Here is a 17,360-nt window from a genome sequence, read left to right on the forward strand (position 1 = left end):
TTACCATAAAGTGAAGAAAAAGCTGTCACATTTCACAGGTGGATTACTGCTTTGGTTTGCTAATCACACCATTGCTTTTGGAAACATGAATTTCAGGCTCTTGTCCTACCTCCCTGACAAGGTGCTTGGTGTGCAGTTTTGTCTAACCTGTGAGATGCCTGGGGGGTCACCTCTGTGGAGTCGTGGTATGGCCTAGGACAGTCCACTGAGCTATTTACATGAAACTGGAAGTGGAAATAGGCGTGCCCTTCCTTGAAAAAAAATATGCTTGGAATATTTGGAGAACACTGGAGTTTGCCCTGGTAACACCCATTTCTAGAGGGGCTGTCCCTAAAAGTGCCAAGCCCTGCATTTTCCCAGTTTCAGTGGGATTCTTCTAGAAACAGGTATTTAACATTTGGAGAGGGAGTTGTGCCTTCTGTTCTCTGCACAGACCAATTGGAGTCACAATGCTGTTTAGGGCAGGAAAAGCAGTGATCAACTTACACCTGAAGCAGCAGGAGTTATCTCTTCATAAATGAGATGAACACTGCTAATTTCCTCTGTGCCCAGTCCTGTGTAGCAGGATTATTTTTATTAGTGTATAAATCTGGGGGGTGTATTTTCTGTGTTTATTCTGGCTGAAGAAACAACTGGACCTTTCTTCTGGCCTTTTGAGTAGTCTTCTTCTTGAGGTTGGTTGTGATATGAAATCCCATCTCAGTTTGTTGAAGTCCCATGTGTTACATTCCATAATTGCACACAGCCAGACAGATTTGATTTGGCATGAAGGCATTTCTAGAACATTGGGGTTTTCTCACCTTTGATTTTATGGGTCAGCTGCAAAGCCTACACAGTCTATCTTGAAAGCATCTGTACCAATCTTGCACTCCGTTATTCAAGGTAAAGACTGAAAGGATGCTTGAAGTTCAGGATAAATGTTCACTCTAGTTACATTTATTCACCCTGTTAAGGAGAGGCAGCAAATCTGTTTGGGTTGTTCAAACTGTCTGAGGAACTGTCCATAGTTCAATCCTAAAGGCTGGTGCTGTAAGGTAGTGTGGCAGTTGTAGGCTGTGCCTAGGTAAATTTTCCACAGATTGAGCAGAATGTGGTAGAATGTAAATTAATTACCATTGGATGTAAAAGGGAAAATAAGGTCTAAATAATTTCAACCCACCACAGGTAGGTGTGGACTTGCTCTGTTGCTCATCCATCAAAACCACAGAAAATGCTCAGTGAAGTTTTTCTTAAACAAATCAGACCAAAGGCTCTCCCTTTACCTGTCTTAGTGCTGCAGTTGAAGTCGTATTTGAGTTCTTTACCTTAGTGAGCACACGGTTCTTACAGGCTTCAGAAGGACCCTTTTATAGTGTGAATTAGATCACACTAATGGGGAAGATCAGCACAGCAGAGAGGTAAGAAGCCTGTCTGGTACATGAAACTGGCTGTGTTGTAAAAAGTCCTTTAAAACCAATATTGTTTACAGAAAACACCTCCAAACATCCCTTTAGTAGAAAATAACAAGGACTTTTCTGCCCCTGCTATCAGACAGGTACACATCTATGGTTTTCCTTGCTATTTCTGCTAATGATTATTAATTTCCTACTTTCAAAGGTGGCATTACCTCCTCAGAAAGATTTGTCTGTGCATGTAGTTGGTCTTTGTGCCACTGAGTAAATGCCACAAGGCTGCAGCCATGCTCATCTTAGCTGTACATCAGCCTTCAGGCTTGTTACCATGCTTGTGGCACGTTGCAGTTAAAGCAATCTTTATAGCACTTTGGCTTTCTGTCCAACTCAGAGTTGCAGAGTCCAGCTACTGCTTTTCTATGCTTTGTCTTTCCTGAAGTCATTCCACTGGTGGCTTTCCAGCCCTTTGTTGTGTAGGTAACATCTCTCAGCTTTGTTTGGCTGAGAATTCCTAACCTCTCATTAACTGCACCCTTGCTTCCTCCCCATGCTTCTGTGCAGCTGTTGACAGGAGCTGTTTGCAGCTCGTGCTGCAACATGAGTAGATCTCAAGTCAACCCTCTTGAAACTTGAATCCTGGTGTAGCTTTAAGTCTGTGATAATTGCACTGTGAGAGCTCAGGTTCTCAGGCTGACAGCCACAGCTGGATTAGAAATTAATTTGCCTAAGCTTCTCCACTGTGCCCATGCAGTCTTGTCTTCTTTTTCACTCTTAACTAAACCTTCACAGTTCCTCACTGGTTCTCAGAAAGTCTGTGTTTGTGCACTGCCTGGCATGGTGCTGAAGGGAAGTGAAGGAAGAGAGCCCTTGGCCTACCTTTCAGTGGTGTGGTGCATGTGAACCTGAGACTGCCTGCTTGGAAAGGCTTCTAGATACTGACTGATGAACTGCAAACAGCTGTTACCAAAACTACTGCCCTGGTGAAGATGGTGACTTCACCAGCTGGGCTGTGCACGTATTGTCTGTGTGCTTTGCATTGACTTCGTAGTTCCAAGAGGTTCTGATGTGGTTCATGGAGAGCTGTCCAGCAGAAAGGACCTGGGTGTTTAATGGACAAGCAGTGAATATGAGCCAGCAGTGTGCCCAGGTGGCACAGGAAGACAGTGGCATTCTGGCTTGGATCAGGAATGGGGTGACCACCAGGAGCAGGGCAGGGATTGTTCCCCTGTACTCAGCACTGGTGAGGCCACCCCTGAGTGCTGGGTTCAGGTTTGGGCACCTCTATACAAGAAAGACATTGAGGGGCTGGAGCAGGTGCAAAGAGGAGCAGCTGAGGTAAAGGAAGAGCCTAAGAGAATGAGTCTGATGAGTTTTTGTTTGTGTTGTGTTGCAAGGATGCCTGATCCTGAACATCAGGCACAGCCTTCCTCTGCAGGTTGGTTATTTGAGGACAAGTGTAAGTGGGAGCAGGTAGGAAAATTAGTTTCTTTTGGGTTATTAATCTCAGCTAACTGATTTGACTCTGTATTTTTTTTTTTTAATACTTGCTATATTTTAATATGACTTAGAACAAAATAGGGTGTCATTACCATTCTTGTTCCTGAGTGTTTGCCTTGGCATTTGATGCAAGGCCTCAATTGCAGGCTGAAGTGCCAGCAGCTGAAGCTGAAAACAAGACTGCGGTGGGCAAACTCCAGATTTAATTTCAGAAAGAGTGTTTATATTTTCCCTGGGGCCACAGTAATGAGAGTCCAAACCCTAAATGTTACCACCAACACATTTTAACAGACCAGCTTCCCAGTTTTTAAAACGTGGGATCACCTTGACTGCTTTTTATAACTCACCCCCCCACCTCGTTCTCCTAACTTTGAATGCCAGGCCATAGCCCTGCCCCATTTTGGGGTGAAATCAGTGTCATGTTTGGGGAACAGAAAATTCAGTGTGATGCCACAGAGTCACACTTAACATTTAATCCTATCTCCTGTTTCTGCACCAACTCTCTGAATAGCTCAGCTTGAAGTCACCAATGTGTAACTCAATGTTACTGCAGAACACACCTCCTGAGCTATATGTATGTAATACCTCTCTGGAGATATTCAAGACCCACCTGGATGAGTTCCAGTGTGACCTGGTAAAGGTGATCCTGCTTTGGCAGGGGGTTGGACTGGCTGATCTTTCAAGGTCCCTTCCAGCCCCTAAGATCCTGTGATTCTGTGATAAAGGGGTCTGCATATTGATGCCCTGAGCCAGCCTGATGTCAGAACATCCCTGCCATGCCTAGAATGAACTTGTGGCCAGCAGGTCAGTGCCAAGAGAGGCAGCAGTGATAGGGTCAGGGAGAGTTCCTTATCTCAGCTTGCTGCTTCTTTGTCTGGCCCTGTTTTGTCACTTTAATAGGGTTAAAGAAGCATTCACATCGAGGCTTTTTAGGAGCAGTTTCATGCTGCTCCTTTACCTAACTCAAAGAAGACCAAAAGATTAAGTAAGAGATTTGTGTACTGCTGTAGTGTGAGGTGAGTTGATGCACCTGGCTGTGCTTTGTCTCCTCTCTGAATATGGCATTGCAGCAGTGCACCATGTGTGATACAGAATCACAGAATCAACCAGACTGGAAGAGACCTCCAGGATCATCAAGTCCAACTGATCACCCAACCCTAACTAATCAACTAGACCGTGGCACTAAGTGCCTCATCCAGGCTTTTCTTAAACACCTCCAGGGGCATTGACCCCACCCCCTCCCTGGACAGCCCATTCCAATGGCCAATCTCTCTTTCCAGGAGAGAGATCTTCTTTCTAAGATCAGACCTTGAAGGAATTGATTTAGGGACCAGAACCCCAGACACTGTCTTACTGATAGAAAGAGATGCTTTAGCCTTGATGGGTGGCAAACCCTGGGAACAGAGTGCAGCCAGAAGGAAAACACAGACAGGTTGGCTCCCTAGAGGCCACTGTGACCTAAGGGAGTTATGCAGGGACCTGATAACAAGAACAAAGCAAAACTTAGGACAGAATTATGGAATCCCTTTATCTCTTGCCTGACGTATGCTTAAGCCTTGGAAAAAATATATGCGTTTGTGTGATACTTTGTAGCCAATCATGAATTTACAACTGTAGTATGGACATACTAATGACCAATTACAAGCTGCCTTCTGATATTATGTTAACCTATATAAAGAAAAAGCTTTGTACAATAAATCGACACTTGGCTTGCATCAGGCCGCGTCCCGTCTCTCGCATCACAGCAAGACCTGAACTTCCCCCTGGTGGAGCTTGAGACTGTGACCTCTTGTTCTGTTGCTGGTTGCCTGGGAGAAGAGGCTGCAACCTCCCTCAAGGTAGTTGTAGAGAGCAATAAGGTCTCCCCTGAGCCTCCTCTTCTCCAGGCTAAACACCCCCAGCTCCCTCAGCCTCTCCTCACAGGGCTGTGCTCCAGACCTCTCCCCAGCTTTGTTTGGGATTCATTATTTTGCCTTCTGTCCAGCTTTCTCAAAATGTCTTCTGAGGTCAAGTAGAAGAAAAAAAAGTGTTCTTATTTTTCTTTGTGCAGCTACTCATCTTGAAGGACTAGATGATCTCTCAAGGTCCCTTCCAGCCCCTAACATTCTGTGATTCTTTGAATGCAGCTCTGGACTCTTGTCCATAGGCAATTTCATGAGAACTTTAGACTGACTAAGAAAAACAGTTTAAACTCCCCCTACCCCCAAACAAACAAACAAAACCACCTAAACAAACAAAAAACCAACAAGAATTTAGAGGGGATTTAATAAATGTTTATTAATATCTGAGGGCTAGGTGTCAGGAGGGAGGGGATAGGCTCTTGTCACTTGCTTCCTGTGATAGGACAAGGAGCAATGGGTGTAAGCTGCAGCACAGAAGGTTGCACCTCAACACAAGGGAGAACTTCTTTACTGTGGGGGTCACAGAGCACTGGAACAGGCTCCCCAGAGAGGTTGTGGAGTCTCCTTCTCTGGAGACTTTCAAGCCCCATCTGGATGTGTTCCTGTGTGACCTGTGCTGGATTCTATGGTCCTGCTCTGGCAGGGGGGTTGGACTCAATGATCTATTTGGGTGCCTTCCAACCCCTGACATCCTGTGATCCTGTGAACAAAAACCACACCAAACAACATAAACTAAACCAAACCATAGAACCCCCTGGATCCTGGGGTATGAATGATGATGGTTACCCTTATTTTACCGTCATGGTAAGAAAGTTAGAGTGAATGTTGAAGGTTAGACATTTCATATTCCATTAGACTGAATAATTTAAGGAGGAGGACTTGGTGAAGATTTTGTCATTCCTATTAAAGAAAACCTTCATTCGTTTGCTATCTTTTCTCCTTCGCATTAATCTGTATGCTTGTAACCAGGGTTGTGTCCCAGTTCTTTGCATTTCCCTGACATTTCTTAACTCAGTATTTTTGAAAACGTGTAATTGGTTGGTAACACAGCAGAAGTTACGCATTGTCTTTTAAGTTAGTGTGACCTACTTGCTACTAGGTACAGATTTTAATCAGTTGAGTGTGATCAGTTTGGATTCATTCAAGCTAAGCAAATCACCTGCAATTTTATTTTCATAGTCACAGGCCCCCTGGCTGGCACCAAGAGGATCCTAAAGAATCACAGAAACATTCAGGTTGGAAAAGACCCTCAAGATCACCAAGTCCAACTCAGAACCCTACTCTACAAGGGTCACCCCTAAACCATAGCCCCAAGCACCATATCCAAACCACCTTTAAACACATCCAGGGTTGGTGACTCAACCACCTCCCTGGGCATCACATTCCAATGCCTGACCACTCTTGATGGGAAAAAATATTTCCCAATGTCCAGTCTAAACCTCCCCAGTCACAGCTTGAGGCCATTCCCTCTTGTTCCATCACTAATTACTTGTGAGAAGAGACCAGCACCAGCCTCTCCACAATGTCCTTTCAGGTAGTTGTAGAGAGCCATGAGGTCTCCCCTCAGCCTCCTCTTTTTCAAACTGAACAGCCCCAGCTCCTTCAGTTGCTCTTCATGTGATTTATTCTCCAGACCTTTCCCCAGCTTCGTTGCCCTCCTCCTCACTCACTGCAGCACCTGCATTGAGGTGCCCAAAACTGGAGACCATACTCCAGGTGTGGCCTCACCAGAGCTTAGGACAAACACCAGAGCTGAGTACAAAAAAGAGCCTTAGAGAGCTGCTGATGGCTGTGCTTAGTGCAGGCACATTGCCATGCACCTGCCAGGCTGCCAGCTTGCAAGAAGGAGAGGCAATTTTTGCACTTTGATGTTCTCAGAAGTTCTCAGTGCAAGGATCAGAAGCTGGGTCAAGGACTCTGCATTCTGTGGTAGCACTTTAGTTACAATAGACTGGAGGCCCAGAGAGACAAGACAGAGTGCAGAAGGCCCTTTATAGTCCGTTGTGTTTCCATGCTATACAAGGACACTCTTGTGGGCTCTGGATTTGTGACAAAAGGATCCTGAACTCACGTGGGGCTGAATCACAACATCTGTGGGGATGTAGAATTTCTCTGCCAGAGCACCAGAGCAGGGCAAGTCTGCAGCAATTGCAGGGACACCACCAAGTCCCATCACTTAGCAGATTCTCCTGGCTGTACAGTTCTGAGAGGGAATGTATTTTTTCTGTCGTTCAGCGCAAAATGAAAGGGGTCTGTAGCTTTGTGCTTAAGGATGTTTTGTTCTGTTCCTAAATACATTTGGCTACAGCTGAGGGATATTCAGAGTTCAGTGTTTGTTTGGGATTTTTGTACTGCTTCTCACTTACACTTGAGCTCTTTTATGTGGAGATACTTGAACCTCAGCAGCTTTCATTTGCCTGCTTTTGTTTGTTGGGGTTTTTAGCTGGGGAGTTGTTGGAAACATTTTGGAACTGGTTACATGTAGCTATTGTCTAAGTTACTTTTATCCTAAACCTTGCAACTGCTTTGATCTAGTTTACAGGTTTCTCTTTCTTTTCCTATTGTCACCCTTCTGCTGAACTTTGATTTTAAAAGGTAAAAGGGAAAGTTGGCCTTCCTGTGTGTTTTGGTGACTCTTTCCTATGATGATTTCCTGCAGTGGGATCAAAGCCTGAGGCTTAATCAAGTTGTCTGTGAACCTAGAGAAACATGCCAAGGAATCCACTTCTTTTACCTGCAGCACTGGTAGCATTTGATAGGTGAATCAACACTGCATGGTTTCCTGTTTGCTTTGTGTTCCAGTGCAGGCCACCTCACTAGGGATGTCAAGATTGGAGACAGCGTGGGCTGCAGTGCTCACACACTGGTGGAGTTCTCAGTCCTAAGGGATGTGAGTCATCTAAGGAGCAGAATTTTAGGAAAGCAAACTTCCAGCTCTTCAGGAGTTAGTCAGTGGGACCCCCTGGGAAGTGGTCCTCAGGGAGAAGGGTGCAGAGCAGAGCTGACAGATCTTTAAGGAAGCTTTCCGTAGGGTGCAAGAGCTCTTGATCCTCAGGGGTAGGAAACCAAGTAAGGAAGGGAAGAGGCCAAGCATGGCTGAGCCAGGACCTGCTGGTCAAGCTAAAGGCAAGAAGGACCTGTGCAGGCAGTGCAGATGTGGGCAGGTTTCTTGGGAAGGGTACAGGGATGGTGCCTGTGGCTGTACATCCTTGCTGTTGTTATTTCGCTCCAGAGCCTTAGCACAACCCTGCCCTTGGAGAAGCAGCAGCATAACAGCTATTAACCCAAGGAAGCTGCTCTGGGGCATCCACTGTGCTTGTGCTGCTCAGCAGGCACTGCTGGCTGGCAGTTGAAGAAGTAACTTGGAGTTGTGCAAGCCTGCAGATCATTAAGTTTTGTTGGTGATTTGTCCCCTCCTCCTTTAGAATCTTCTGCTTGTGGTGTTGTGCTGACCTGCTGCAAGCCATGGGTACTCAGTCCGTGCCGGTTTTGAAACAAGGAGGCCTTGCCATTGGTGACATTGTTGCAGCTGCAGCTTCATGAAGTGCTTCGACAGCAGCTGCTCTGAATTTTGCTGCAGTGGTTTGCCTTCCTATGCTAAACTGAGGTTTCCAGTATCAGCTACAGTCCTCTCAGTGCTGGAGCACTCCAGTAGTCAGTGTGGTCTCAAAAATGCCTGTCTGAAGAGGAGAACATTAATTTGCTCTTCTCTGAACCTTAATGCATCGATATGCTGACCACTACCTCAACACTAAACTTATCACAGTTTCACTGCAGGCTGGGTTTCTTGTTTGAATTTGTTTGTGTGAATCCATCAGCTTTCATCTACAGTGGTCATTTTAGAAAGATCTTGTGGGAACATCTTTGCTCTACCTTCAAGACCATCCTGTCAAATCTCATAACTAAAGTTTGTTTGAAATGAAAACTGAAAGCATGGCTCTTCCCTGTTCCTCACACTGAGAAGTGGATTTCTTCTCATGTACCAGACTTCAGTGTTGTTAGGGGATGCTTTGCTTTAGAGATAGCAGCTGAAACCTCCAGCCAGTCCTGATGTAACTCCAGTCTTCTTGGTGCCTGTGTAGAATAGCTGCAATCTGACTCCTCCTCTTACCTGTCATTTCACCTTGTGGCTACCACTGGTTTTCACCTCCCAATCTAAACCAGTGAAGCTCTGTGAGGTATGTTATTAACCACCTGTTATAGTTGTTCTTAGAGACAAGAAAATCGTGCCTCTGGTGAGCCTCCTATTAATGAAGAGTGACATCAGATGTAGACCTTATGTCCCTGCCCATGGCAGGGGGGTTGGAACTAGATGATCTTTGAAGTCCTTTCCAACCCTAACAATTCTGTGATTGTATAAAATCTGGGGATGGTTTAATAAATACCTCTGGGTGAATATCAAATGTTCTGTTACCAAATGTGAAGCAGCAGAGAGTAAAGCACTCCTGGCAGTGGAACAGCACTTAACTTCAGGAAGATGTAACCTGTGGTTGCCCAGTCAGGCAGCTTTTAGGGTGGTTTGTATCCACTGCAAACACTCAGGATGCAGTCATTATTTGTATGTCACACACTTACACCCTGACAGTGTAGAAAACTTTTTCCCAGATGTTGAAAACACTGTTCTTGTTCATGCCTTGGCTGCTTGTTTTCTTTTTAGTGAGGCTTGATGCAGGTGTGTAGCTATCTGTGTAGCAAGAAAGGCTTCTGCCCTCTGTCAAGACTCCAGATCACCTTTGCAGCCCTCCTGTGGCCTCACTCCAGCAGCTCTGTGTTTTGAATCTGCTTACTGCAGCACTCAAGCAGTTATGGTAACTCCAGGGTTCATGTGTGGCTGTAGTCTACAAAACAAGTGGTCAAGGAACCCTGTGTTGCTGCTGTGTGAAGCAGGTAGGTCACCCCACAGCTTGCTGGTGTGTTCCTGCACATAGATATTGTAGTTATTGTTGGGGGGGTCGGGAGGGTGGTTAGATGATGCCCATTTCTCACTCTCTACAGTAGTCTGAGCAGGTGCTGCAACCATTTTTAGTTCCTTTATCCAATCAGTCTGGCTTCCTTGAGTGAAAGCACATCTCCTTCTCTTTTTGTATGAAGGTAGGTTGGTATTTTCTTACATGCCTATGTCCAGCTGGGAGACAGTGGAGACACTGAGAGAGCTGACAGGGTGTTTTCCCACCACCTTCATCAAACCAGGCAAACCTGTTTTGAAGATGTGTCCAACATGTGGTATCATTTTGATGGCTTCACTGATCAGACTGTAAACTCCTTAAGGTTTCGGAGTTGCAGCATTATTTATTTAAGGAGAAAGAAACATTTTCACATGACAACATAATTTATTAAGCATCACTCTTCCTAGAGGGTCAGTCTTGAGCTCTTATGGCTTTCTAATGCATATCAGATACTGACATATAGCCAGGCAGAGCTGTGGATTTATGGACTCAGTGTTAGCAATGTGAGACTCACAGGTGGACAGCCAAGAATGTCCTGTCCTGTGATTAACTCTGAAATAAGCTCTGCTACACATGTGCCATATGGATCTCTTTTCCCTCTCATCCCTCTCATCGATTACAGAAACGAGAGTTCATTGTGATCCTGTTCATTGTTTCCTCATCCAGCTCTCAGATTTGCAGGTTCCTCAAGGTAATATTTTTATATGGTCTATCCAGTATGCCAGGCATTTTTGTAAGCCTTCTGTTGAATCAGTGGTGAGAAGTTCAGGTTGGTGCACTGAGAGTTCTGAGCACATAGTTCTACTAGAAAATACAATCACATAGCTGAACTTCTGAGCTTAGCTGGCATGATCCATTTTTCTTTATTTGACAGTGTACCTGTGTGTGGTCAACTATGAAAAACACCAGTAAGAGAAGCAAATTCAAAAACTTTGTACTCAACATCTTTCTTTTCATCTCTGGTCATTGTATTTGTTGAATCTCATGATGAAAAGAGGACTGCAGCTTTTACTTGTATTAGTGTTACAGAGCCAGACTGCTGAGCTGAACTGCATTTTGAATCATTCAAGTTAATCATTTGAAGTGCAGGTAAATTGTTAAATACAGATTTGTGGAAGTGTAGCTGTCATTTTCTAGAGCTACAAATGTATTTGGAATGGGAACATAGGGTCACAGGATATTAGGGGTTGGAATGGACCTCTGAAGATCATCAAGTCCAACTCCCCTGCCAGAGCAGGACCATAGAATCCAGCACAGGTCACACAGGAACACATCCAGATGGGTCTTGGAAGTCTCCAGAGAAGGAGACTCCACAACCTCCCTGAGCAGCCTGTTCCAGTGCTCTGTGACCCTCACAGGGAAGAAGTTCCTCCTCATGTTGAGGTGGAACCTCCTGTGCTGTAGTTTCTATCTATTGCCCCTTGTCCTATCCCAGGGTGCAAGTGAGCAGAGCCTGTACCCTCCCTCTTGACCTCCTGCTCTCAGATATTTATCAACATTTTTTAAATCTCCTCTCAGTCTTCTCCAGACTAAGCAGCCCCAGGGCTCTCCTCATAGGGCAGTGCTCCAGTCTCTTCATCATCCTCGTAGCCCTCCATTGGACTGTCTTGAGTAGATCCCTGTCCCTCTTGATCAGCTGAGAAATGGTTCTGGAAAACAGGCTTTTAAACATCTTAGTGCTTATACAAAAGGGGACGAGCAAGAGCCACAGGCCACATGAATTTTGCTTTCTTCTCTTTTCTGGGTGAGCTTCAGGCCACAGTGAGATTAATAACAAAATGTATCTTTACTGTGGTGAGACCAGTATATCATCCTTACATCTTCAGTGCTAAACCTAAAATTACATTTTCCATGAGATGTTTTATTAGTTGCTAGTGATGGGAAGTATAATTCTGGCATGTCGTAGTGAGTTACCGAGTTGTGACTGGATTTCTCTTCTAGCAATCTAAATGCTTAACAGGTTGGAAAATACTCAACAGAGGAACCTAAGCACATATGCCATGAAAATACCTGTTTGCAGGTAGATGCTCCAAGGAGGAAACGTGGAGGATGTGCATGCTCATTTGTGTGTGTCAGAAAAGATTCTCTGCCTTGGGCATCAGCCCTGCAGCCTTCCATTCCGTTTTACAGGAAGTTGGAGCTGTGTGGTAAAAGCTAAGAAAATGCAGAGCTATGAATGGTTCTGAACTTTGGTTTGAGCTATGGCTTTGTGAAGTGATGCAGGGGAAAGTGGAGTGACAAAGGGAAATGGAGCAGACTGGGCTGAAAGCAGTGCCCTGAGGGCCTCATTCTGCACAGTAGCTCTTACATCCAAGTGTGTCTTTTTCTTTTGCTGTTTTCACCCTTCTGCTGAACTTTGATTTGCAAAGGTAAATAGGGGAGTTGGCCTTACCATGTGTTTTGATGAATCTTCCTTATGATTCATCTGAGTTCTGCTGAGGCAGACACCTCCCTTCCAGGCATGGCTTGTGTGGCTCAAAGGCATGGACTAGGGATGCGACCCCACAGGGAGTCTCATGCAGTTGTCTTTGGCCTGAAGGATGATGGAATCACACTGAGACCTCTGAAGTGGACTGAACATTTAGGCAGAAGGGAAAACCCAGCAGTGAACCTGTTAGAATATCCTGCAAGGATCAGCTCCTTTTTGGAAAGAAATGTCCCTCGGTGACGCTCGGTGGGAGCGTCAGGAGTGGTGCAGACCCTGTGGTGTTCAGAAACTGCTTTTCCTAGTCTTGTGTAGCTAGCTGCTCAGTAAGTTCCATACAAATACCCCTGGTTCTTATTAAAAATTTCATAAATAAATTGTGTACAGGTTGATAAGGATTCTGTTGAGTTACTTAAATAAATTCAGGAACTTAAAAGGTGAAGCTCGTGAAAGCTGTGCCAGTAGGACACAGTGTAAGCAACTGGGGCCTTTGAGCTGCTGGGATGTCCTGTGGTGGAAGAGGAGCCCTGGGCAGCATTGCAGCAGGGGTGGGGTGGTCCAGGAGCCTGCCCTGTGGTGGCAGAGCTGGTCCCCCACCATGCAGGTTGCAGTGTCTGTGGAGCTGGAGCAGCTGGGGCTGTGTGCGTGCCCCATCCCACACACGTTAGTCACACCCCCTGCACTTGCACAGCAGCTGTATTGGCTTTCGACTTCCTAGATGTCCACTGATGTTTATTTAAATAATGAGATCACTCCCTGGAGTGAACAGGACCTTTAAATACAGAGGGAAGGCTGTGGAGAAGAATAAGATTTGAAATTCCTTCCATCTTTTCCCATCTCATGGTCTGTTCCCCCAGGCAGCAGCACAGCCACGCACTGCCCCTCGCCAGCGCTTCATTAACCAAGGGATTGCCTAACGAAGCTTCAGTGCCTTTGCTTCTGTTGTACAGTTTCTCCACTAATCATAGAATTGTCAGTGTTGGAAGGGACCTCAAGGATCATCCAGTTCCAACCCCCCTGCCATGGGCAGGGACACCTCACACTACAGCAGGTTGCTCACAGCCACATCCACCCTGGCTGCAAAAACCTCCAGGGATGAGGCTTCTACCACCTCCCTGGGCAACCTGTTCCAGTCTCTCACCACCCTCCTGGGGAAGAATTTCTTCCTAACATTCAATCTGAATCTACCCATTTCTAGTTTTGCTCCATTCCTCCTAGTACTGTCATTACCTGACACCCTAAAAAGTTCCTCCCCAGCCTTCTTAGAGCCTTCTTCAGATCCTGGAAGGCCACAATGAGGTCTCCTGGGAGCCTTCTCTTCTCCAGACTGAACAGCCCCAATTCTCTCAATCTGCCTTCAGAGGAGAGGTACTCCATCCCTCTGATCATCCTCGTGGCCTGTCTCTGGACATGTTCCAGCACCTCCAGATCCTTCTTTTAATAGGGGCTCGAGAAGTGGATGTGGTACTCCGGGTGGGGTCTCACCAGAGCCGGGGAGAATCACCTCCCTCAGCCTGCTGGCTATGCTTCTCTTGATGCAGCAGTGTTCTCCTTCCTCCTAGGTTCAAATGTACCATTTTTAAAGGCAGCATTGTTTTGCTGCTTCTCATTTGGTGCTGTGTGGAGATCCCAAACCCTTTCACAGTGTTTTGTCACCTGCTGTTGCATGGGAGAGCTCTAAAAGTACTGCTGAAGGCAAAGCTTGCACAGAAGCTGAGCAAACGAGGGGCAGCAGCATTCTCCATAATCATGCTGTTGAGGTTACATAAACTGTTAACAGGCAATAAAGTTTTCTTATGCACAAGGGGAGACTACCAACTAACCACTGGAGTTCAACAAAGACTCCTCAAATGTGTACTTGATTCATTTGAAACCTTTAAACCGTTCTCAAGCCTGGAGAAACGATGTTTGCAGCCAATGGCTGCACACATGAAGCATTTGTATTTGGTGAAATAAAGTCAGCCATGTGGAGTTTGAGATTGCTGTCCTGGTAAAGAAAGTTAAAAGTAGCCATACCAGAACACACACATCTGGTGAGCTGCTTTGATCTCCTCAGAGCAGAATCTGCTAGGAGAGGCTGCAAGAGAAGGAAAGGGAGGGTTTAGCCAAAGGCCTCACTCAAAGCTCAATGAAGAGCTATGCAGTAGATTACATGATATAGTGTGCAAGCAAAGGAAAGCATTGGCAATCAGTTTCATGCTAAGCTCCTCCAGCTGATACATCTATCCCAGAGGCAGCAGAATTTAATGACATCATATGTTTAGAGAAAGAGGTTTCCCATGTTTTCTTAAGACATAACAGATGATACTCTCTGAATTGCACTATGTCTGCCCGTTCCCAAGAGACATGTGGCTCACAAGCACAAAAACATCTGCAAGCTTCCCCAGATTCTGGGGTAGACAAGAGGAAGGGGCAAGATCCCAGACTGAGAGAGTTGGGGCTACTCAGTCTGGAGAAGTCCCTCCCCAGCTTTCTTGTTGCCCCCTCAAGATACTGGAAGGCCACAAGAAGATCTCCTTCGAGCCTTCTCTTCTCCAGACTGAACAGCCCCAACTCTCTCAGTCTGTCTCCATAGAAGAGGAGCTCCAGCCCTCTGATCATCCTCATGGCCCTTCTCTGGGCATGCTCCAATACATCCAGATCCTTCCTGTAACAGGGGCTCCAGAACTGGATGCAGTATTCCAGGTGGGGTCTCACCAGAGTGGAGTAGAGGGGAAGAATCATCTCTCTCGACCTGCTGGCTATGCTTCTCTTGCTGCAGCCCAGGATGTGATTTGCTTTCCAAGCTGCAAGTGCACACTGCTAGCTCATGTTGAGTTTCTCATCCCCCAGCACCCCCAAGTCCTTTTCTTCAGGGCTGCTCTCAAGCCAGTCCCTGCCCAGCCTGTATCAGTGCTTGGGATTGCCCCAACCCAGCTGCAGGACCTTGCATTTGGTCTTGTTGAACCTCACGAGGTTGGCTTAGGATTCACCTCTTCAGCCTGTCAAGGTCTCTCTGGATGGCATCCCTTCCCTCCAGTGTGTCTGCTGCACCACACAGCTTGGTGTCATCAGCAAACCTGCTGAGATGGCTGCCAGCAGTATGCTGAACTGGTTGATCTGCTCTGCTAGGGCAGACTGGCCTCACACTGGCATTTTGCTGGTGTTGCAGAGTTCAAGGCATGGCTTGTGGGTTTGTGCATGATGGAAGTGCAGAGCTGGGCTTCCTCTAAGTGCTGTGGCTTCCTTTCTCTTGAGTGGCAGAGCTCTTATGGCCCCTGAGCCTTGGCCCTTGCAGTCTCACCTATGTCAGTGTCAGGTTGAAGACTCCTGTTACTTGTGATACTATTTGTTTCACACTTGAACCTGAAAATTCAAAGGAATTCTGCAATGCATTTCATTTCTTAACGTTGTTATCTCAAGCACCTTTTCATGAACTGTTTGTATGACACTGCTGTTACTGAGTGCTTATCTGTTGTGGTGGTGAAGAGAGGGCCTCTGTCTTCACTGCAAGCATGTAGTTCACAGTTTAGCAGCAGGGGACTCCAATAAAATGTTGGGATGAACAAAGTAGGCAGAAAACACTGCCATGTGTCCTCTGGGAGCTGATAAAATATGCTGCCACTCACATGAACATTAGGCTTGGAGCTCTTGACTCTGGAGCTGTCTGTAGCATTCAGTTCAAAGCAGCAGCTCCAGTCTGAAAGGATGCTGTAAGGCTTTACCCAGTGTGGCAGTTAGAGCCTGGTTGGCTTTTTCAGCTTTCTTGTGTAGGACTGGACAGCTTTGGGGAGGTTCCTTTTAGCTTTATGTGCATTTTATCTTCAAGAAACTCAAATACTTCATTAAGAGCTGTAACTAAGTGGCACACACTGAGGTTACTTGGGTTCTTTCCTTGATGTTGCATTTCCTTGTGGAATTTTTGTCTTTGAATGTGGTGGAATTTTTGCTGACAAACCCTGGCATTTATTTCCAGGTTTTCTTAAAATTGATCTATATTACTATTGTGGTGGTGGTTGTTGTTATCCCTATTGTTGTTGTTAGTTCTTATTTTTATTTCTGTTGTTGTAGTTGTTATTATTGTAGTTGCCTGTAGTTGTATTGTAGTAGTTGTTGTTATTTATTGTTGTTGTTATTATTATCATCATTATTATTTCAACAGCTTGACCAAGTTGTCCGCCAGAGAAATTTGCACAGCTTGGAACTTTTCCTCTCCTGTGCTCAGAAGCAGTTAAGTGTTTTGCTGAAGGAGGAGCCAAGCGCTGCAGAGGGAAGCAGAGACTGACCTCGGTACCACTGCTGCCGCGTGGTTTGTGAGGCTGCAAATCCCCACCCAGCAACTGGCAAACATCTTCTGATCTTGTGGGATTGTGTCGTTGCTTCAAGACTGATCCGAAATGATGCTTGAGAGAAGTATTTGTGGATGGTGTTCCTTATTTATCTTACAGCTGTTATCAGATTTGAGATATGGAAGAGGGGGAAAAAAAAAAAATCCCTGGAAAACTTTGGGTTTATTTATGAATTTTCTTTTGTTGTGTTTTCTAGTAGCCCAGGGCTGACGTTCTAGATAACTGCAGCAGCAATGATCAGAATGGTTCCCTGTTCTGTCTGGTTCAAATTTGGCATCGTGTTTTGATATCTTTAAGCTGGGTAAAGCACTTAACTGTCTATAGTTACAAATCCATCTTGACTTCCAAAGAGTGTGCCCAAGCGCATTGCCTCAGTTGAGCTCGTTCTTTCTCACTGCTTGTGATGTGTAACAGCAGAGTCAGGACTGGAACATAAGAATGTTGGCAGGCATTTCTGCAGCCATTTATAAACAACCTCAGCTCTAGTAACAGAAAAGTTGAACTGAGCAGTGTGTCTTTTAGAGCAACGTGAAAGATTTCTATCACTGATGTATGGCATGGGTTTGATTTCTGGTTTACAAAGCTAGTTTGGTTCCAGAACTCATTTTCTGATTGAAGCAGGATTAATGTGACTGCCCTCAGTTTCAGAAGATGTATGTAATTATGTGGAGACTGATACTGCCCTGCTGCAGTGGAATTTCTGACAGAGGAAGGAGTGCAGCTCGCTGACCTCAGATGCCCTTTTTAAACTCCCCACTGACGCTGCTGGACTGTGGATCAAGCCGTAGGTGTTTCTAGTCTTGCTAACAGAAGGATGGAGGGAAATTTCTGTGCCTAAGCTCTGTTGATTGTAGATTTTGGGGCCTTAGTTG

General features: G+C 45.6%; 1 protein-coding gene across 1 annotated transcript in view; it reads left to right on the plus strand.

Moving 5' to 3' along the window:
• CCDC91 (coiled-coil domain containing 91) overlaps positions 1 to 16,424 on the plus strand; it is a 77,587-nt gene extending 61,163 nt beyond the window's left edge. The window contains exon 12 of the mRNA XM_054399748.1: positions 16,302 to 16,424. Coding sequence (XP_054255723.1) covers positions 16,302 to 16,424 — 123 coding nt within the window. The remainder of the gene's footprint in view (positions 1 to 16,301) is intronic.
• Positions 16,425 to 17,360: the final 936 nt, after the last annotated feature.

Source organism: Indicator indicator, chromosome 3 (genome assembly GCF_027791375.1).
Source record: "Indicator indicator isolate 239-I01 chromosome 3, UM_Iind_1.1, whole genome shotgun sequence".
Taxonomy (NCBI): domain Eukaryota; kingdom Metazoa; phylum Chordata; class Aves; order Piciformes; family Indicatoridae; genus Indicator; species Indicator indicator.